Source organism: Plectropomus leopardus, chromosome 11 (genome assembly GCF_008729295.1).
Source record: "Plectropomus leopardus isolate mb chromosome 11, YSFRI_Pleo_2.0, whole genome shotgun sequence".
In the NCBI taxonomy this organism is placed as follows: domain Eukaryota; kingdom Metazoa; phylum Chordata; class Actinopteri; order Perciformes; family Serranidae; genus Plectropomus; species Plectropomus leopardus.
In genome coordinates, this window is record NC_056473.1 from 8672525 (window position 1) to 8694875 (window position 22351).

Below are 22351 nucleotides of genomic sequence, written 5' to 3' on the forward strand. Positions count from 1 at the left end.
TCACATTTTCACATTGGCCACTGTGATGATTAGCAGCCACTTCACAATGAGCCGAACAGCATTGGAAAATCACTTTTTTTTTAAGTATTAAACTGCTTTATTCAGTGTTCACTAGTTTTTATCACCCGGTCCATTTGTCTTGGGGAGGAAGAGACTTCTGCAGATAATTTGGCTCCTGGTAAACACCTCCTCAACGATGAACACTAAAGGAATCCTAACTGGGAATTCATGCTTTGCACACGGGAGAAGTTTCAGCTGGTTGCAATGTGCAGTCCTCACCACCATTTCCCACTAAATCCCACACACTGCTCCTTTCATTTTTATGACTAAGTCATTTCTACTTAATATCCCTAAACTTTCCAATTACCATTATAGCAATGGTTTTGTTGGGATTAATCCATTTAAATCGTGTTACGGACCAATTTCCCATATTGCATTTGGGGTTTTCTCCATCAGGCAGGTGCACAATCTGAGATCTTGGAAAAGAGACAAAGCCGAGTGGTTTAACAGGGATCAGAAATGATAAGATCTATGATGCCGTGTCCTGAGCCGAGCAGGCTCAGTGTCCGCAGGTTCAGTCTCTGGACTCACAGTTGCCTCTCCATCCTCATTTAGGTACCATGGACAGCAACAGCACGCAGTGGAGCTCCGGCTCTCAACCTCAATCCATCTTCACTGAGGTGGCCACTGTTACACCCACCATCTTCCCTCGGGTGGGCTACAGCATACTTTCTTTCCTCATGTTCATCAACACAATGTTAACAGTGTTCAACAATGGTCTCGTCATCACCGTGATGCTGAGGAATCCGTCTCTCCTCCAGCCAATGACTGTTTTCATCCTCAGCCTCGCCGTGTCCGACCTCATGATCGGCCTGTGCGGATCCCTGGTCGTCACCATCACCAACTACAAAGGCTCTTTCTTTATTGGCCACACAGCCTGCGTGTTTCAAGGATTTGCAGTCAATTATTTTGGTAAGTGGAGTTGCGAGAGAGCAGTTTGTGTTGTATAGACTTTTTGGGAGCAATTTTGTTTTCTTTGTGCCTGGAGGTCTGTCACAGTAAAACACAACAAACACAATTGTAAGGCTAAAACATCGATACTATTGTTTCGCCTTAGTGAATCTCAGAACATGTTGTGGCTTTACAAAGATAAATATATTGTATGTCTCTGTTTGATGCTTTTGAAAATGTCTCTCTACAGTTGTCAGATCTTGCAAATTTTCTTGCTTCTTTCTTAAAAAAGGGGGGGTTATTATGATTTGAAGTTCACACATAACTTTGAAAACAAATTTAAATGTAAGTTAGTTTATTTCATAGCTTTTTCCAGAGCTTTCAACACCTTTTTTGTGAATCTATTTTTCTTAAAGGTCTGGTGTCTCTCTGCACTCTGACCCTGCTTGCCTACGAGCGTTACAACGTGGTGTGTAAACCTCGAGCGGGTCTAAAGCTGAGCATGCGGAGAAGCATCATCGGGCTGATATTTGTCTATATTTACTGCTTGTTTTGGGCGGTGGCTCCGTTATTCGGCTGGAGTTCCTACGGACCTGAGGGGGTCCAGACTTCCTGCTCCCTGGCGTGGGAGGACAGATCATGGAGCAACTACAGCTACCTCATCATCTACACACTGCTGTGCTTCATTATCCCAGTTACAGTCATCATTTACTGCTACTGCAAAGTGCTCACGTCCCTGAATAAGGTGGGCTTCTGTATATTTATTACACTCTTACATCATTCGATTTAAAATTCATACCCCCCATCCTTATCTGTTTGCAATTTACCACCTCCACACTGAAACAAGCTGTTAGCTTTTACTGGGTGTCAAATTTCCCCTCTGCTTGTAGCTGAACAGGAGTGTGGAGCTCCAGGGCGGGCGTTCCAGCCAGAAGGAAAATGATCACGCCATCAATATGGTCCTGGCCATGATCATAACTTTTTTTGTTTGCTGGCTGCCCTACACGGCATTGTCATTGGTGATCGTCTTGGATCCAGAGCTCTACATCCCTCCGCTGGTTGCCACCATGCCCATGTACTTTGCTAAAACGAGCCCCGTCTATAACCCCATCATCTACTTTCTGTCCAACAAGCAGGTAAGCAGCTAAAAGTGCTGTAAATTTGAGATGCAAAGGCTGAGTGTGCACAAGGATATGCACAAGAAAAACAGATTTGAATTGCATGTGAAATAGATGCTCATATCAGGGTTTCCCACATATTTACTTACATATTTATGATTAAAACATCTGCTGCCTAAAACACATTTTCTATTTCTTGAGGTGGACTCTGGGCACTGATTAAGCAGGTGCATTGAGAGTAAAATTTATGCGTTAACTCTGCTGGGTCTTAAAGTTTCTGGTAGAACAGGCACCCCATATACGAAAGCTATATCCTTGCCACAGCGGTTACGGGTTCAAGTCCAACCTGCGGCCCTTTGCTCACGTCAAGTGTCTTTCCTCCTTTCACTCTACATGCTGTCCTTACTAATAAAGGGGAAAAAAACACAAAAAATGGGGGGGGTGGGAGGGTGGGGATCAGGAGTTCTGCCTGCTTTGTGTTCACAAACCCACAGAAACCTCCAAATTTAGAGAAGCGACACAAAGATACAAAGGGACACGCAAACATTTAAAAGAGAAGAAGCAACAACAAAAATTGTTTGCCAGATTACTCTGAGCAATTAAAATACCACAGTTCAGTGAGTAAATCTCACATCTCACTTGCCCAAAAAGGAAAAACAAAAATACAACAAATTGTTTTTTCCCAAGCAGATGCTGGAGGTAGCTGAGGAGTGAGTCATCTTGATGTCTTTTCTTCTCATCTCTGTTGAGAGTTGCACATGCACAGTACTAATTGGGCACTTTTGGAAAATGGCAGCACTTAAAGACAAAGTTTATGAGCTGAGGCGCAAGTAGGCATTTCAATTATCCTGAAAACAGGAGTTCAGCTGGATGGCGTTATAGGATAAGGGCAAAAATTCAACTATATATTGCACACTTTGTCAAAAAGGTGGATAAATATTTTTTTATTGATTTTTTTTAAGTCTTTGTTGTTTTTGATAACCGCAAAAAAAAAAAAATGCATAGGGTCGAGAAAAAACTGACTTTGGGCAAATAGAATAGATAGAAAAAATAGAAAAAAGCATTATGTGTTGAATGTGTTTTTATGTCCTACAGTTCCGTGATGCGGCTCTGGAGGTTGTTTCTTGTGGCCGCTACATCCCTCGTGTACCCACCCCTGTCACCATCAACATGCGCACCTTCAACAGCAGGAACCGGCTGACTTCCTTTAGCAGAAACATCAGCTCACACAGCAGGGTGTTGCCTCTGTGATCCTCTCCATTGAAAACAAGGAGCTGCCATGGTTGTCAGTGTTTACTGGTGCCTCGTCAAGGACGCAGACCTGCACATCTACAGGCCCCTGTCTCTCAGAGAAGTCCTCAGGCCAATACGAACAGAAACAGCTCAGAGGCTGAAGGCTGATATTAAAGTGGCGGACAAAAAAAAAAACACACTAATACGATATAATCCACCTCAAAACTTGCTTTTTCAAAATCAACGTGCTACCCAGAATCCTATTTCTTTTCCAGGCTCCCCTCTTTTTCTCCCCAAAGTCTTTTTTTAAAATTACTTAACCCCACTACGCTATCTTTTATTTGGGCTGGTACGCCTGCCAGGCTTCAAAAGGCAAGCCTTTAGAGACCTAAACATTATGGGGGCTTTGCCTTACCCAGCATGTTGCTGTAACACTGAGCTGCCTACCTCCAGAAACTCCAGGAAAAAAATGGCGTCATTTCCCTGACATCGATTGGTGTATTGTAGAAGCTAACTTGTGTACTTCATACTCTCTTCCTGCATTACTGTTTGCTCCTCTTTCAGTGCATCCTTCCTGATACACTAGAAACCATGTTGTATTTTCCTCACTACAAATCTGGAAACAGTGTAGACAACACTTCCGATAAAAACTTCCTTCAGCTTTTAATCCTATCTGCAACAATCACTCATTTTTACCCTCTACTCTTGATCCAGTTTTTAGGTTATGGAAGGAGAAGGGCCTTGTTTCTTTTACAACCTCTACTTTGATGAATTGTTTGTATGTTTTGAAAACCTTATTACTAAATTTAGTTTATCAAGTCAGGATCTATATACTTCCAATTACGTAACTCTGCAAGAACTCATTTGACATCTTTTCTTACGATGCCTGAGAAAACTCTTTTAGAGAATATAATGACTTCCCTTGAATCACAAAACAATATTTCGTCAATTTAATAGTCTTCTTTTTTTCTTCATAATCCTCTTCTCTTCTCTGGCTTAAGGATACACGGGAAAGGGAACTGGGACTCAAGTTGGACGAGAACTGGTGGAGGGATGCATTGCTCAGGATCAACTCAACATGCACATGTGCTCGGATGAGCCTTATTTGGTTTTAAGTTGCTTACAGGGTCCATTATACTACAGCCAAGCTGAAGAATGTGTTTCCCAGTACTGATGATTCTAGTATCAGGTTCTCTTCTCTGTCTCTCTGTCACACACACACATTTTTCTCTTGCTCAAAGCTTGCCCCCTTTTGGACGTCTTTTTTTGACACCCTCTCCAAAGTACTTGCGATTCCCCTAACCTCTTGTCCCCCAATAGCTTATTTCGGTGTGCCTCCTTTTGAAGGCAGGTTTACCAAACACCAAGCTGACCTTTTTGCATTCGCTTCACCTATAGCCAAACGCCATGTATCATTACAGTGGAAGAGCCCTAACCCCCCCTGGCACAACATCCAGGTTAAAGGACTTTATGTCCTCTCTCCACTTAGAAAAAAATCAAGTACACTGTCAGAAGAACTGTGAAAAGATTCCACAAAACTTGGGAACCCTCACCTCTAAAAACTCTCTCACCATGATAGATATTTAACCGGATCACTACCTTTATTTATCTCCATATTTGCTTGTTTTTATTTTGCCTTGTTTCTTTTCATTTATTTATTTATTCATTCATTTTCATCTTTCTCTCATCTGCTATTTTGTGAATTATATCTGTATATGCCTGCTAGTACATGCGGGTGGGTGGGAGTGTGACCCTGGAATGAAGGGTGAGCAATGTATTGCTTGTTGTGTGTTTACAGGTTGGGAAAAAAAATGATTTTGAAAAATGTCAGACTTTTATTTTGCAATTAATATTTGTATTGAGTACGATATGCTTTGAAGTCTTGTACTGTAAACAGCAAACATTAAAAGGAATAGTTTGCTTCATTTCAACCAGCCTTGTATTTGTGGTGAATGTCCCCCCCATCTTACCAGCAGCCGATCTCCCTGCTCACCTCTCTAGGGCTGTCACTCAAACTGCAGATTTTATTTCTGCATTTATGTATGCCTGCCACCGCCAGGTCCCCGGGAAGTGCACTAAAATTTGATGGCAATTTTTGCAGTAGCCAAAAAGTGGAATTAGAGCTCCTGAGTCTGTTATGTGATGCTTTTGGGCAAAAAGAAAATACTTTTTCTAATAGACTTAAATTGACAAACATATGTCTGAAAATAAGTGGTAAGATTTTTTTATACTCCCACAGATTGACTCATTTCACTGTCAGGATTTGATCCATTCGGCCCAATAACATTTAGAAAATCTAGAAGAGCCACAAAATTAAATCATTTTATCCCCACTCAAGTTAGTGGAGCGCTAAACTGGAGGCAGTGTGCTCGACCGGCAGAAGTCTTTAGTGCGCTTGCTCTATGGTGGAGGCATAATGATGTGAAAGCAGCGCTCATCATCCAGGTAATTTTACATGTGGCAGTTGAACGATTTTGGCTTCATGTGCCACTGAGCAACTTTCATAGAATGAACAGGGTCTCGCTGTTGTGTTGAAGACTGTTTTCTGTGTCCCTCCATTTAAACCCAATCCAAACCCTAAGTTTTTTATGGGTTGATACATATAGCACTTTTAACTTTATGGTTTTATTATGAACCTAGGTGTGTTTTAATTACTTTAACATTTATTTTTCTTGAAACACTTACATAATTCTATTTTACACTATTTATATATTTTACAAATTACTTTATATATTTTTACATTTTGTCCCCTTTTATACTTTATATTTTTATTCTTCCTCGATGTTAATTGTTTTGCACCAAATCACCAAGTCAAATTCCTAGTATATGTAAATGCAACTGGACAATAAAACCGGATTCTTCTGATCCTTCTTCTTCTGATTATTTATATTTTGTTTATCTTTTAGCCCTATCTATTTTTTCATATATTTTTGTTATTCCCTCTTCTATTTCCCCCCACTCATTCTCTATTTATGAAACATTAATTTCACACTTTTTATCAACTGAATTATAGTTACATAGTCCTTGTGCACCTATGGCCCTTGCAAACCTAACCACTGAGGCGGGACCTGTGCATTAACAGGAAACACCACTGGGTGGGGGACACACTTTGACACAACACCTCCTCCGATGCTGTTTCCAAGTCAGTCTTTCGACAAAACCATAGCAAAACATTTAGTTAAACAGAAACTGTGGTACCTGGGAAACATATGTTTACACTGCCAAAGCAAGAGTGAATTTTAAATAAAATGTAAATACAGTGAGTAAGGATATATTTCATATTTATTAATATTCTAGTCACGGCTAATCAAATATGCGCAGCAGCTCTGACAACCCACCAACCAAAAGAAAACGCACTTTAAAGCCTGTTGCACACCGTACACAATTTCAAGGCCACATGATTAAATCCTGAAACCTTGGCATAACAGTGTGTTAAACATGTCCCTGGTCTCCAAATGCATCCATGGCCACCACTAATAACAAAATAAGAGTGTCAAAACGGATCAACAAACAGCTGCGACTCTCCTTCACTCTGTCAACAGACTCCAAACTAACGACCAAACACTCACACTAGGCGGTGCTGATCACATATAAACCAATATTCAGTTCCTGCAATGCCTATTTCTCACCCAAATGTCCTCAGAGACATATTACAGCACTGTTAGGTTGTAATACAGGAATTAGTAAACAAGAAGCGGCACGACACGGTGTTAATAACAACAACAACAACAACACTTTCTTCTTAAACTACATAGCAATAAAGTAACCTTGTACCTTATGTATAAAAGCACAGGCTGAAAGAATTTAGATCAAACGGCAAAATTAAGCAGCGCGGATCAAATGTTAACCAAGAATCAGTCACTCTGTTGCCCATTGCTCACATTAAATGTTCTCGGAAACATATTTTTGAGCTTACCGTTTCACTGTGTGATAGTTTGTCACTGCCGCCATGTTGTTTCTGACGAAAAACGGAAACTTCTACTTTCCTTCTCCTTGCTTTTTTTTTAAAGGGCGGTTGGCAGCAAACGTTCGCGATGAATTACCACCACCCTGTAAACTTTTAACCATTAGTTTTTGCCCGCCCACGGTTCAAACCGTCCCTCTGCGGATCTCACCGGAACAAAACGGAAACGGGCAAACGTCGAGGCGCGTTGCATTCTGGTAGTTGTAGTTGTTTTTTTTTTTTTATAACTTCCTCAGCAATAGTGAATGCTACAACCCCTGTCCTTTGTTTTCTCTCTGGTCATATAGCACCAGTGACAAAATTATTTGCATTTACTGCATAGGAGTAGTTTTATGACAGAACTGTCTTTCCAGCAGTGAAATACCTCTTTTTTAAATGAATGTTTTGTGAGAAATGTAGTTTCCACTTGTATGCATTTTTAACAAGACTTGGTAAATCAAATTCAGCCAGACTGCAGAGAGCAACAAACTTTTGTCCACTGAATTTGTGTTTATGAGTAACATGCATTCGAACTGTATTCATGTAGTGTGAAAAGATATATATTCTGAAAGTCACTTAATAACACTGGTGGCATTGAGTTGTGTATTCAGTGTTGTATGAAATATTCATTCATATAGCAACTCTTTGTATTTCAAGGCCTTTTCTGCCTTTTTCTGAAAAAGAAAAAAATACTCAAATTTTATGCAACTTATACACATACTTCCCATAATAATATTATGTAAATAAATGAAATCAATGCCAATAACAGTCAGCTCCATCATATCATCAGCACTGACAGCTGGGCCAAGTAATGCATAAGTCTTGCCTTTTGCCAGCACTCACACTACCAAGAAGTCTTCTGCAGTAGTATTAGACTGTTGCAGTGTATACAGGCATGAGTTCACTCATAAGCACCTGTGTGGTTACAGGATTATCTCAGTGCAATTATTCATTAGTTGCAGGGAAGCTGCAAAATCACCATAATATGCTTTGTCTCAGATTATGCAGCTGACCTACTATAAATAACATCATGAGTATAAAACAGTTCTGAAATACCTATAAAATCAAATAGAAAAACACAGAAAATTTGGGTGCACTTGTTAAGTGAGCCTGTTGCACATTTCCCCCATATTTTAACAGTGGGAAGTTAGCCAGGCAGTAAAACACTTTCATTGTTCTTGGCTGGCCTACTCTGTGGTCTGTCACTTACTTATTTATGTTATGTTCATTTATTTGTTGATTTCCATCAAGTGTGAAAATTGGTAGGAGTTAGTTTAAGTATGTAGTGAGGTAGAGTGGGAGAATTGTATGAGGAAAATTACACATGCAAATTCATCATATGGAAGAGTGGGAGAATTATATGTGCAAATTCACCTTGTGAGTGTTGTGTCTTACATCACACGTGCCTGAGCTCACACCGAGTCAGCAGAAATGAACACTGATGATCAACAAGGTTGACATGCATCACTGAATAAGGATGAAGTAAAACGACATAATCAAAGAGTTTTAACAGTTGAATTATTACTTGAAAATAGGATTATTAATTTTTGGATGGGGTTTAATTCCCTCTTTAATACGTGATTTAATCTAAGAGGTATATTTATTAAATTAATTTAGTTTATTTTATTTATAGTTCATGTATTTGTTTTTAGGAGGTGTTATGACTATATTTATGAAACCATGGTGCAATTCAGTAACTTGTCACAATAAACATTTGCCATATCGTCAGTGTATCTGACAATTACAGTTTTATAAAAATGTACAAAGAAATGTTTCATACACCAGGTTTCCTGCAGAAACGATGCTTGCGATTGATTCCAAACAGCAAGCTCTGTGCAGGCTCTCATGTGCCCTTTCACTGCAGTTTTGTCTGGTCACTCTGCCATAAAGCCGATCAGAGGGTTAATGCAGTGATGGTTTCTTTCATCTCCACACAGAGGCTCAGCCAGAGTGACCATCGAGTTCTCGGTCACCTCTCTTAACAAGGACCTTCTCCCCCGATTGCTCATTTCGGCCGGGCAGCCAGCTCTAGGAAGAGTCATGGTTGGTCTACACTTCTGGGAATTAAATGTGCTCATGGGAACTCTAACCCAGCAGAACTGTTTTTTTGTAGTCTTCAGATCTGTGCCTCTACACCATCACGTCTCAGAACTCTGCCGGGCTCCAAGCCCAAGGATTCACAAGTATGTGGGGTTTTTTTAAAAAGTGGCACAAATCATTTAATTTCTTCAATTGCTTCGTATTCATGCTATTCATTTCCATCAAATCAACACTTAATTCCACATATCCACTTTGTTTGAACCAATCTGGCAGCATCCAAACAAGTTTCAAGAGAGAACCATGAAAAACTAACGTTATGTTACTGAACACAAGTTGGAAAAATGATATCAGAGATCACTTTGTTTGCACACAAAATGACAACATGGTCGACAAAAAACTAATTCCAGTATGCAAAATGTGCAAGTAGAAAAATTACAGACAAGAGATGCAACAGCTTCAAGCAGACTTGTTTTAATAAATGAGTTCAAAATTTAAAAGGCATTTATTATTTTAGTAAATCAAATATTATTTAGCTGTGTAAACACCATTAAATTTTGGTGATGACTTGTTTAGGACTTGACACTCAAAGTTTAGAACTTTGGACTTAACTTGGGACTTGTCTGTCTTGACTTGGGAATTAAATGTAAAATCCTGAGACTTTAAACGCACCTCAGGTCCCTTTGTAATTATATAAAACTTTTTTGATGGTAAAAGGTTTTGTTTTTGTTTTTTTTGTTTTTGTTGAATAATTTTGTGCTGCGCCACAGTTTATCTTCCAGTACTTCCAGTTTCTTATCGACGTGATTTGGACAGACATTCGATTGGTCTAATACACAGAATGGTCCAGAGAAAAATGTATTGTGTTCTGATCTAATCCCAGATTTGGCATAGGCAATAAGCTTGCACACTTGATGCAAAGAGCATTTCACACTTTATCTCCAAACAGGATTACACAATGTCATGCTATAATCCAGCAGCGTGGCTCTTTTTATTTCCAGAGACAATTCAAGAACTCCCAAGTCATCCATCTGGCATGCTCAGTGCAAAGCTTTTAACCTGTGTGAGCTTCTGTATTAAATGAAACGGACAGCTGTTCGCTTCACACGCACATACATGCATCACATTACCATCATCATTATTTCATTTTAGCTTTGAGCTCCTAGTTGGCTTTTTAAAGTTCAGTATTGAGACAATGGTGACATAACAGCTTTTCAATTAACAGCCATCCCTTTTTTTTCCAGTCATCTATGCTATGAATACACAGCACAGTCTTTAATGAATGTGAACAGAAAGGAATCCCAAGTGACCTCCTGCTGCAGTGGAGTGATAATGAAAAGGGCGGATACTTGTCCAAGCTACAGGTTCACCCACTAATATTATTCACTCAGTGGAGAATCACATGCCGCCAAGCGAAGCAGGCTTACTGTTATGTTAGTGGAGAGAATGAAAATATAGATCTGAACATGCTGACTGTTTGAGCCTGGAGATGAGAGGCGAGCCTGCAGCTGCATGGGACTCTGGGAACAACACCATTGGGGAGGAATACAGTGATGTCGCCTTTGCTGCGGCAAACACCTTGATTCTGTTGATCACGTCTGCTGTGGGGATTGCAGCGAATCTTTTTGTCATACTGGCAGTTTATCGCCAAAAATCACTGCAAACTGCAATAAATGCACTGGTGGTAAATCTGGCGGTCATAGACACTCTGCGATGTGTAACCGACTGCCCCATTCTCTTTATCATCATCCTAGCTCTGTATCGAAGAGGACTTGTTGAGGAGTTGATCTGTGATGCACAAGTGGCCTCTTTCTCTTTCAGCTGCTGCATCCAACTGTTGACTCTGGCCTGCATAAGTTCAGAGAGGTACCAGGCCATCGCGCAGCCTTTCAAAACTAGTCAAAGGCGAAGACGGATTATGGTGCTGATTCCTCTCACATGGGCCTTGGCTATTCTGGTGGCTGCTTTTTGTCTAAAATTTGTGAAGGACTCGCCCGTGCATGAAAGATGCAAAGGATTATTGGGAAAGACATCCTCCTCCTATGACACCTTTGGATTATACATGTTGTTCCCACTTTGGGCAGCTTGCTTTAGCGTTATCATTGGATTCTATGCTCGTATTTTTGCCCTGGTGAAATCACACAATCGCAAAATATTTGACGAGGGCACTTTTCCACTTTCGAATAAAGACAAAACAGAAGATAAGCAGAAGAAAGAGGAAACCAAAGCTGTGGAGGATGTACATGGAAAATCAGGGCAAAATCAGACCTTGAGCAAAAGTGCTGCTCAGGTGGAACTCGTGACGCAAGATGAACTAAATTCATCCAAGAAAGATTCCACGGCTGCTCTACTGGCCTCAATAAAAACTCCACAATGCGCCTCCATCCGTTCAGAGAGTAAAAAAGAATTAAAAAATACACTGGAGTTAACAGATTTGGAAACAGAACAATCTCCCCCTCCTGCAATGCAGGTTGCAGTGCCGATTGAGGAGAAACCTTTTAAAACGGAGCAGTCTAATCCCTGTGGCACGGAAGCTGAAGCAAAACCATCAAATGGAGAAGCTGCTGCTAGTGTTAAGAGCTCAACCACAAAGCCGCAGAAGGTGTCAAGCAATTTCGACACAGAAAAGCAGTCCAAAGAGAGAGTGAAAATTGACAAAGCGCCCTCTGAAATGAAAGAAACCAACCCCCATGGTCCCTCGTCTGCACAGTTAGAAAATCCTGAATCTACTTCTGTTTTACTGACTGAACTAAAACAGGTTAAGAGCAGCAACGGAGGTGAAACACTGAGTGTCGCTGCAGTAGATCAAGTGTCTTCATTACCTCCTGCATCGAGTAATGTCCCTGAAACAGAAGATGCAAAACAACAAGGGAAGGTGGAAGGTGCTGTTTGCGTGATGCCTTCAAAAGCAAGTAAAGAGAGAGCAAACAAAAAGAAGGAAAGTAAAATGGCGAGGCGTGCTGGCTACATAATTATAACCTTCATCTTATTCTGGCTGCCTTTGATCACAACTATCCTGGTGAATTTTGCTGTTCATGGAAACAAGAATACACAGGTGAGTATTTGTGAAGTAAGAATGCACGTACGCACGCATGCACGCACGCACGCATACACACACACACACACAGCAACAGGCTTATATTTTACCAACAGTGTGTTACTTCCACTTTTGTCTTATGGTAAATGGACTGCTTTTTTTGTCTTACAACCACTCAAAGCGCTTTTACACTACATGTCACATTCACCTTTTCACTCACACATGTACACACCAATGACTGAGGCTACAATACATTGATCCACCTGCTACTCAGCAACCAACCACACACAGTCACACACTGATCACACATCATCGGGAGCAATTTGCGGTTCAGTATCTTGTCTGTCTTGACAGATTTTGTGCCCAAACTAGCCATGGTAAATTGTATCGCATGGCATGGCATGGCATCATACGGCATCGTATCACCACATGATCAAACAGAAACTTGACATTGGACAACACCAACATTCATATTACCCAGCAGCAGCATCATCATTGCACACCTGTATGTGAAGAAAAAAACATGAAAATAAGAAATTATTCATTTGAGTGTTTTTTTTTATAGTTTATGTAGAATAAGCGTATCATTTTAAAAATATATTCAAAATCTGACTGACTCGCCAGGGCTCGCACTCTATGGGCCCTCCCACCCCACAGGCCCCAGTGCAGCCACACTGCCTGCACTGTCTATATTTACGCCCTCGCATACATCACACAAATTAAATTTTATAAATATCAATTGCTTGCTGTTGAACAAAGTCTTATGTTCTCTAACAATTTTTAATTTTCGCATTTTTTCTTCCAGATAACAATCTTTCAGGACGTCGAGATTCTGTCCGTCTCTGTCACCTGCATCACATCACTGAGTAACCCAATGATATATGCTGCAGTGAACCCTCAGTTTCGGACAGAGTTTAAAAAACTTACAAACAAGCTTGTGTCCATATTCTATAAGAAATAAAAATTCCACCTCTACCTACCTTTAAGGGCATGAGACCAAATTACCATATTCAATATTCACTATATAACTGAATATTAAAGTGGTTAACTGGTCACTGTTCAAATATTAGATCCCCGACATCTAAGTGTGAATTTTCATTTGGGTATAGGAGGTATTTTATTTTATATGCCGCTGCGTTATCTTAGATTTAATGTAGGCTGACTTCGCAGCAGTTATTAAACACTGCAGAGCAGAGGCACTGCATGCAGCGAGAGACAGCCTGGACTGACGCAATCAGCTCAGCGGGGGACGCTGCTGAATTCTCTGTCAAACAGTCACTGAGGCCTGCTCGTCTGTCCCCAGAGACCCTGCAGGCAGGACCCACCACTGGGCTAGTCAGGTCCTCACATGTCCTCCTGCAGCACCTAATTATTATCCCATCCTCTTATTAGTGCTGCTCTTTGAGTAATCAGCCGAAACATAATGAAATCCACATAATTGAGCTCTAAAAAAAAAAAAAAAACGAAAACAAAAGACATGGGTCATTTAATGGATGTTTCAGTAGAGCTACAGTATTTATTCTATCCACTGCACCAAATGCACAATGTGTGATCATTTGTCCCCTTTCCTTCCCCCCCCTCACATATGTACTCCATGACAAGATTTGCATTTCATTAAAAGCAAAGTGTTGCGGAATTTACATCATAACATATCAGTCTTGTTGTGTTTCCTTCCATCGGTCTCATTTTTACTGACAAACCTCCAACAAGAAGCAGAGACATACTTTTAATAAAACAGAATTCTGCAATGACAGCATGCAAATCCTTAATTCAACCAGTTAACAGACAGAAATAGTATGCCAACAACTGTCAACTAAATCTAGAAATAAGAGGAGCCAACTTCAAATGCAGTTGATAAAGTTTTGAGATATTTACAATATGAAAAATGTACAAAATGGCCCTTTAGCACAGTGAAATCTACCAAGTCTCGCTTATTGTAATGAACATTATAATTTAGGAGCAACTCAATGAAATTGATGTTCAACACTCTTTCATATGGTTTACCCAGGTCAATATGTGTCCACGTTAGGGTTAGTATTAGTTAAGGAGAACACTCACATGTATCTCTAACTTGTGACCTAACTAATATGTACCCTGTATAGTTCTCAATATCAATTGTTAATTAGTGACAGTGGCTTTCACATAGATCCATATCAGTATGTCAAATATGTAAGCTAACACAGATTTTGTCATTTTCACTTGCACATTTCACAGACATGTCAGGATGCGTAGTATATTTTACTCATCAAGCGATGACATCAACCAGTTAATGAGTCAGTTAATGAATATTCACAACAGTTATCCATTCCAGTGGATGTATGTTTTCTGAATTTACAACAGAGGGGACGCTCAGAAACCACTTAATCGAGGGGTTTCAAAACTATTAAACTGAGTGAGGTGTTTTCTCGTGTGTAAGTGGGCTGATTTAATATTCACAAAGATGGCCCTCAGTTAATGAATATGTGTGCTTTGTCATCAGAGGCCATCAGGAATGACCTTTTTGCCTTACTCCTTTGAATCAGAAGACACAAATACAACTACATTACATATTCAAAAATAAAGTTATTTCTCAGTATTTTTAGGCAACAGCGATAACCACGCGACACTTCCTTGCTCTGCTGTGCTTAATGGAGCAAAATCTGCTGGTTTGCTTTTATTCCAAAGGCAGCCGTCCACATCACTCTAATACCATGCAGAGTTTGACATCAGATGAGATCACTACTTCAAAAAACCCCGATTTCTGCTAATTTTATAATCCCTCTAGATTATGGCAGGTTGATGCTCGGTGGTCCCTCTCCTCAGCATGTGGTGCTTCTCGAGACCAGTTGGCTGATCAGATAAGCGTGACATCTACAAGGCAGATACTCGGACTATGTTGCTCTGAGAGTATGCGGTGGTGGTGGAGGAGCTGTGCCCGTCCGATGAGGTCACCACCGGTGCAGATAGGCTGACCATGGAAGGAGTGATGTAAGGTTCGTCACATTTCAAGGGCACGGTCTCGTCGAGTTTGGCATTCAGGCTGGAGCGGCTGTAAAAGAAACATGGGATGAAAGAGGGTGAGAGGCTCGACCTTGTGAACGTATAACACAAAGCCTGTATTATAGAGAGTTCTCTATTATTGTACAGCGTAAAAGCTACAATTCAGAAATATCCACATTCTTTGTACAGCACAGAGTGAATATATAAAGGAGATTTGGCTCATTAAGCTATTTATGTCTCAGCTTTCAGGGGGGAATTCTGCTTTTGCCAGTCTAAAGAGAATATACTGTATAGGACGACTGTGCACATGACATCAGACTGAGTATCTAATATACAACTCTTCTTATATGTAGCCCATATTGTATAACCACATGTAGAAACCCACAAATTAAATAAAGGGACAGATCACAGATTTTTCCTGCAGTACTGTTTATCAAACAAGATTGTACTGGTGTGAGTTGCCAAGTGTTGGAGGTATCGGCCGTAGAGATGTCTGCCTCTTTTCTTAAATATGATGGAACTACATGGCACTCAGTTTGTGGTGCTCAAAGCGCCAATTTTTTAAAAACTCAACAGAAATGTCTCTTTCCAGAAATTATGACCCATTACTCAAGATAATTCACAGACTTTGTTGTTAACAGTCTCAAGGAAGAACTATTTTCTTTCTACCGAACTACACCCACTAATTGCATCACTGAACAGTGGGAAGCGTGAATCTACTCATGGTCGAGAAGCTTGTGGTCATGACAACCTGGGATGTAAACATTAATGTCCTTCTCGGCTCAGCTGTAATCTAGCTAGCTCAGTGGTGTTAGGCAAGGGGAGATTACTTGTCACTCGAATTAAAACATACTGACCAGGACCACAAAGACGCCAAAAACTACCAAAACAGACACAAAATTACCTCAAAGAGTCACAAATACACAAAGAGATGCAAAATAACGACACAGAAAAAGGCAAAATAATTATAAAGTGTGTGGGTATCTTGCGCCAGTGTAGTATAAAGGGAGAGGTTATTTGATCCAGGTGCTGAGTGAGTTAGCAGTAGATGTGCGCTTGCCTCTGTGCAGTCATACGACTGGGGACTGTTGTTCGGTAGAAAGAAATAGTTCCTACATGAAACTGCTCACAACAAGGTCTGTGGATTGTGTGTAGTAAACAAGTCATGATTTCTGGAAAGAGACATTGCTGTTGAGTTTTTCTAATATATTTTTAGCACTTTGAGCACCAAATTCTGAGTGCCATCTAGTCCCATCAAACTGTAGAGAAGGCAGACATCTTAACAGCCGATATCCTCAACACTCTGCAACTCACACAAAAATAATCTAGACTGATAAATAGCACTAAAGGTAAGAGGAAAATGGTGTATTTTTCATTTTTTGGTGAATTGTTCCTGTGTTTTTATTGGCTGCATGTGAACACATTACATTCATTGACTGTTTCTATACATTATATACTGTGGTGTTGTTAATTAATATTACAACATGTAACAGCATGCATGAAAAATAACTCTCACTTTTGTATGAAATCTGTCACACCAAAATTAAAGGGTATCAGTTCCGCCAATTTAAGAAGTAACATGTTTTCTCACTTACCCCTTGAGGTGTCAAGAAATACAGAGTTAAGGTTTTGCAGCACTTGCCTTTGTTTTGAGATATCCATCTCTGAGAATTCTGCTGTGCACCGATATAATAGAGGTGAAAAGTGCTGCCTGCAACATCTAAAAAATACTTTCAAACAGCAGCACTAGAAACAGTGTCCTAGTTTCAGTAGATAATCCAGAGAAAATGATGTTCTACTGTTTTCAGAAAGGAGGGACTATTTCTTTGGTAGAAAGTAGATCCACTGAAGTTGTCTGGATCATTCAGAGTAACTGAGACATTGTTTTTGGAGTAATATGTTGCTATTATTTCTACTTTTCTATGAACAATGCCAACACAGTTCTATCCACTTTCACTATTTTGGGTTGGAAGCTTAAAAATCTCCGAACAGATCTCTTCAAACCAGGTGAAAAATAAAATTACCATACGATTGTATGTGACTCTGGTCAAGTTGCAGTCACAGTTCAAATAAATGTCTCTGAAAAGATGGATGCTTTACACACATCCCACATGATGACTTGTGTGAATTGGCCCATTAAGACTACCACATGCAATGTAAAAGTAACTGAACACACAGGCTTTGAACATAAATATTGTTGTCCCAACAGCCTTGTTTGGAGTTTATGCATTTTTAAATTGTCCAACCTAAGACATAAGAGAGTTGTCTGAATCCAAAAAAACAAATTCTAGAGGTAAATGATTTGCACTGTCTCAGACATGCCAAACAGCATCAGAGACACACTGATTTGTTAGGTAAAACTGCTCAGTGTTTTTACTGGTTTAAATCACAGAGTCCGTTTGTTTTGGAAAGAAAGAGACCTCTGCAGATAATTCAGCTCCCAGCTAAAATCTCCTGAATGAACACTGAAGGAATTCTAACTGGGAGAAGTTTCAGCTAGTTTTAATCTGCAAACCTCACCGCTAGATGCCACAACATCCCCCTAAATCTCACTCACTGGACCTTTAATTCCCTTTTACGGAATCAATACAGAGTCTTCGGATGAATGCATATGAGTGTATTTGGTGTGAGTGAGTCCAGAGAAACAGAGATGTAGAGACAGACAGACTGAGCGACTACCTGTTGGCCACTGGTCTCTCTCTTATCTGTATGGTGCTGAGCTCCTGGTTGTTTGTGCTGGGCAGGCTGAAGCTGCTCTTCTTCCTGTGGCGTCGGGAGCAGCACGAGCCAAGGCCATGTGGAGACGAGGACAGCGAGGACGTGCGGGACCCCGACTTGTTCATCACAGATATCTCCATGCAGTTGGCCTGAAACGTCTGCTCATCCACAAACTCATGATTCTGTCAGAGGGAGACGGTGGAAATTAGGGGTTCAATGTTGCTCATGAATCACTCTATTACATCAATGATTGGCTCTGCTAAATAATGAGTAAAGATGTTTCACAGTAAAGACTAAACAGACTGAACAGAATCCGCAGCAAAATTGTTTAATAATTGGAAAATGAATCATCAAGGGAATAGAAATATATTGGCCCAGATGTCCATATTAAGTGCCATCTGTGAAAACATTCACAACTGTTATCCCTGTGACAAATGAGCGTGACTTGAAGGTCAGCCTCCAAGTGTGTTTCGGGCTCAGCCAGCAGGTGGCAGAGTGACACCGCGTAGGATCTGATGCCATGCTCTGATTCATGCCTCTCCTCTTATACCTTCCTTCTGTCTCTCCTGCTATCTATAATGCACACCACGAGAGGCCTAATGTAAACATGTGTGCTCCCATCTGAATGGCATGAAGCATTTATGGAGCTTTTCCCAGACAACCAGGGAGGATCATCTATGAGGACGGACACTGATTTACAGCCTGTCCATGTCTCGGTACAGGGTTTAAAGCTGCAAGTGTAAAACTCATGTCACAGCTGAGCATTAAAGAGGCTCTTACATCTTTAAATTATAGATAGTGTAAAATGAAGTATGCTGGTTTGTTTGGAGGGAACATGGTATTACTGGCTGGCTGAGTCATGTTATCTTTAGCATGTTGCTGGCAAGGGGACTCGACAATTCCCAGCCCCATTTACAGCTATTTTTAACTTGCGCCTTATATAAAATACAGTAGCTTGTACAGTTTGTGCATGGATGAAAAAGCTCACTTTGTTTCAATTTGCAATACACTGTAATAGACTGTCTCTACTGATGATGCAGCCGTGGAAGGATTACCGAACGGGCCTACCGGGCACAGGCCCAGGAGCCCTAAGTGTGTGTGTGTGTGTGTGTGTGTGTGTGTGTGTGTGTGTGTCTGTGTCTGTGTGTCTGTGTCGGGGGGGGTGTGTGTGTGTGTGCTGGCCTTCACCTGCAACATGTCACTAGCATTGACATGTACTAACCAGGATCACATTCAAAATGACCATTAACAGATGCAAATGAACTGAAAAGAGACACAAAGTAACTACAAAAAGGGGAAAAGCAAACACACAAAGACACCAAAAAAGACGCCAAACGACCTCAAAGACCCATAAAATGATCTAAAAGAGACACAGAAGTATCTAAGAAACACAAAATCACCTCAAACAGCTATAAAATGATCTCTAAGAGACACGAAACAACCACAAAAAATACATAACAAAAACGACTCAAAATTACCTAAAAGAGCGAGAAAATGATCTCAAAAGGACACAAACGACTATAAAGATACAAAAAGTGACTAATAAAGACACAATAACGTAAAAGAGACAAAAAATTACAAAATTATCTCAGAGACACTAAATTACCTCAGACAGAAAACGGTCAGAAAATTGATACAAAATGACTACAAAGTGACACAAAATTACCTCAAAGAGCCAAAAAATTATCACAGATGATTTCAAAAAAGACACAAAGGAGTACGGAGAGACACAAAATAACATTATAGAGCCAAAACATTATTTCTAAGAGACACACAATGAACAGAAAACACACAAAACTTTCTCAAAGAGACACAAAATTATACTTGAGAGACACAAAACACAAAAAAGACAAAATTACCACAAAGAGCTACAAAATTATCTCAGAGATACAAAACAACGACAAAGAGACAAAAAAGGCTACAAAGAGTGACAAAACCACAAAAAGATGCATTGCAACTACAAAGTCATGCAAAGCAACGACACAAAAAGAGGCTAAACTAGAAGTGTGTGTGTTTTGGTCCTGTGTTGGAGAGGTGGGGGGCCTTTTGCATACCTTCGCCCAGGGGCCTATATCTGATAATCTTCCCATGGATACAGCACACGCAGAAGTGATTCAATTTTACATAAAAGAAACTTTTTTAACAGTGAGCTAGTTCAAACTGTCTAAAATGTATTGCCAAGAATGAAAGACACTTAAGTGTGTGATTTCCAGCAGACACAGCTTTAAGAGGAAAAAAAATTGTATTTTACCGTGGTCTTCTCCAGGCAGTGCAGCAGGTGATTATGCTGGGTCTCAAAAGGAGGGCTGGGGGCCTTCGCCACCAGGGCTTGTCCTGCCTCCTTGGAGGCCTTGGAACACACAGAGTAAAGAAGAAACGGTGTAGATGAGCAGATTCAGACTCTGCATGGAAACAGAGTCTCAGACAACAGCTAGCTCGGTGATGTAGTGGAGAGAACGCAAAGCACTGAGGGTTGAGATGCTGATCTGTAACACGGCAGCCAATCTACTGAGAACCTAGTGCTGAGAATGTTTTAGAGATGCACAGAGACAGTGGCTGATTCCAACATGTTTCACTGATAGAATTGGCTTTTGCCTTTCTTTCGCTTATTTGGTGAGGAGGACCAGAAAAGTCAAATTAGAGCTTGTTTCAGTGCAACAGCAGTGGCACACCTAGACACAGATCGAACAGATTGCACCAAACACATCACAGATTCTGCACCACAACAACACTACACACGTTGATGAAGCTCTGCACGGCTCTGGGATGGAAGGTTATGTCTGTGTTAGTTTACACTACAACCTGGATGCTCGAGAAATAACACGCAGAACACACAGCAGATCAAAAACAGAGTTTAGAGGAGATGCAGGCCGAGCGGACAGCCTCCACCTACTGTCCAGTAAGCCTTTGGTTCCCTCCTTCCCCTCCAAACCCTGTTGGACAGACATGCAGAGCTTGGTCATGAGTCAGTGTGACTGTAATGGCTGTGCTCCGCCAGAAGGCAAGCGTGCCTGCCTGGCCCTCCTGCTGTATGGATAGAGAGAGTTGAAGAAGCATGTCAATGCTGCAGCTGAGAGGTGGGATGTAAGAGAGACGGCGATCACACTGAAGCACTGGAATGACAGCAGCCCCCTGTGTTACAGCATGAGAGGCCCCCCCACCCCCCACCTCCCCTGTGTGTGGTGGCATGGCCCCCGAGCAGAGCGGCATGCAAGAGTCAACGAGGCCCCGGCCGCCGCTTGGTCCCGTTACCTCCTCCAGTGAGTCGATCAGGAGCCCATTTTGTTTGTAGCGCATATAGGCATTAGTGCCTCGAATCTTCGTAGCGCGGATTCTAGCAAGGCGAGTTTTCTGTTTGAACAAACAGACCCCTGTTTTAGCCTCTGACGGTTTGTCTGTCACACTAATTGACTCTGTCTCCCTCTGGCAGCCACAGTATTTAGTAGGGAGAGGCCATGCTTAACTCTCCGATTAGGAAATTCTGCCTTAGCAAACACTTTTAGGGAGAAATGCACATATTGCTCTTGAAAAGCTGCTGACACAATACTCTGAAGATCATTTGTTCAGTCATTGTCATTCCCTCTCTTATTTTTTCCTCCCAGTGAAATATACTCAAGGAAGTTGAGCCCAACCCAATACACACATACACAGAAACACAATAAAAGATTAATATTCTGGAAGATAGTGTTTGCCCTGTCATTCTGTTACGTGCGGATAAGACAGGGACAGAGGAAAGAGGCAGATAGAAGAAAAAATAAAGGGAGAAAGAAAGAGAGAGACGGAGGCGGAGGAAAGGGAGGGGTGAGTCAGTACCCTCTGGGCTCGTCGTTTCTCTGCCCGCTGGCTTTGGTGGTAGATACGGCTGAAGTTTGATACTATGACAGGGACAGGCAAGGCGATGACCAGCACCCCACTCAGAGAGCATATGGACCCAAACACCTTCCCCACGATTGTTTTTGGCACCATGTCACCATACCTGAAACACAGAAAACAGACGACAGTGAGCAGGCCGAGTAGAAAAACATGAAAAAATCTATTCCTTTGACAGAATCCGCCCTGGAGGCTTGTTTCATCATGTTAAGTTGTTGTGTGTTTTATGTTATTTTTAATAGTCTTGAAATAGTTACACTGACCTTGGATGATTTCACAACTTCAAATGAGAAGTCACACTTTTGAAGTGGGTGAGGAATAAATAGGACTTTTGTGAAGTCTCTTCTTCCTGGCCTACTTTCTACGTGCCGTCGTGATTTTCCTCTTTTAAAACCCTGTTTCATATATAATTACACACCTGCTGGCACCAGCTAATGCTTTCACATCATGACCAAATGCGCTACA

General features: G+C 41.0%; 3 protein-coding genes across 5 annotated transcripts in view; 2 read left to right on the plus strand and 1 right to left on the minus strand.

Moving 5' to 3' along the window:
* Nucleotides 1-620: 620 nt before the first annotated feature.
* Nucleotides 621-3320, plus strand: parietopsin. Its single transcript, XM_042496022.1, has 4 exons — nt 621-972; nt 1368-1696; nt 1842-2087; nt 3165-3320. Exons 1-4 carry the CDS (start codon nt 621-623, stop codon nt 3318-3320), a joined length of 1083 nt encoding a protein of 360 aa, XP_042351956.1.
* Nucleotides 3321-10771: 7451 nt separating this feature from the next.
* Nucleotides 10772-13280, plus strand: LOC121950107 (dopamine D2-like receptor). Its single transcript, XM_042496024.1, has 2 exons — nt 10772-12337; nt 13125-13280. The coding sequence occupies exons 1-2, from the start codon at nt 10772-10774 to the stop codon at nt 13278-13280; spliced, it is 1722 nt and encodes a 573-aa protein (XP_042351958.1).
* Nucleotides 13281-14221: 941 nt separating this feature from the next.
* Nucleotides 14222-22351, minus strand: part of LOC121950337 (potassium voltage-gated channel subfamily D member 2-like) — a 62123-nt gene continuing 53993 nt past the window's right edge. For 2 of the 3 annotated variants that reach the window (XM_042496296.1, XM_042496295.1), the window contains exons 3-7: nt 21830-21992; nt 21269-21367; nt 20268-20366; nt 17978-18198; nt 14222-15347 (exon numbers count right to left, since the gene is read on the minus strand). In XM_042496296.1, the coding sequence (XP_042352230.1) occupies nt 15170-15347; nt 17978-18198; nt 20268-20366; nt 21269-21367; nt 21830-21992 (760 nt within the window). In that variant the 3' untranslated portion in view covers nt 14222-15169. The remainder of the gene's footprint in view (nt 15348-17977; nt 18199-20267; nt 20367-21268; nt 21368-21829; nt 21993-22351) is intronic. The other variant, XM_042496297.1, reaches the window with a different exon arrangement.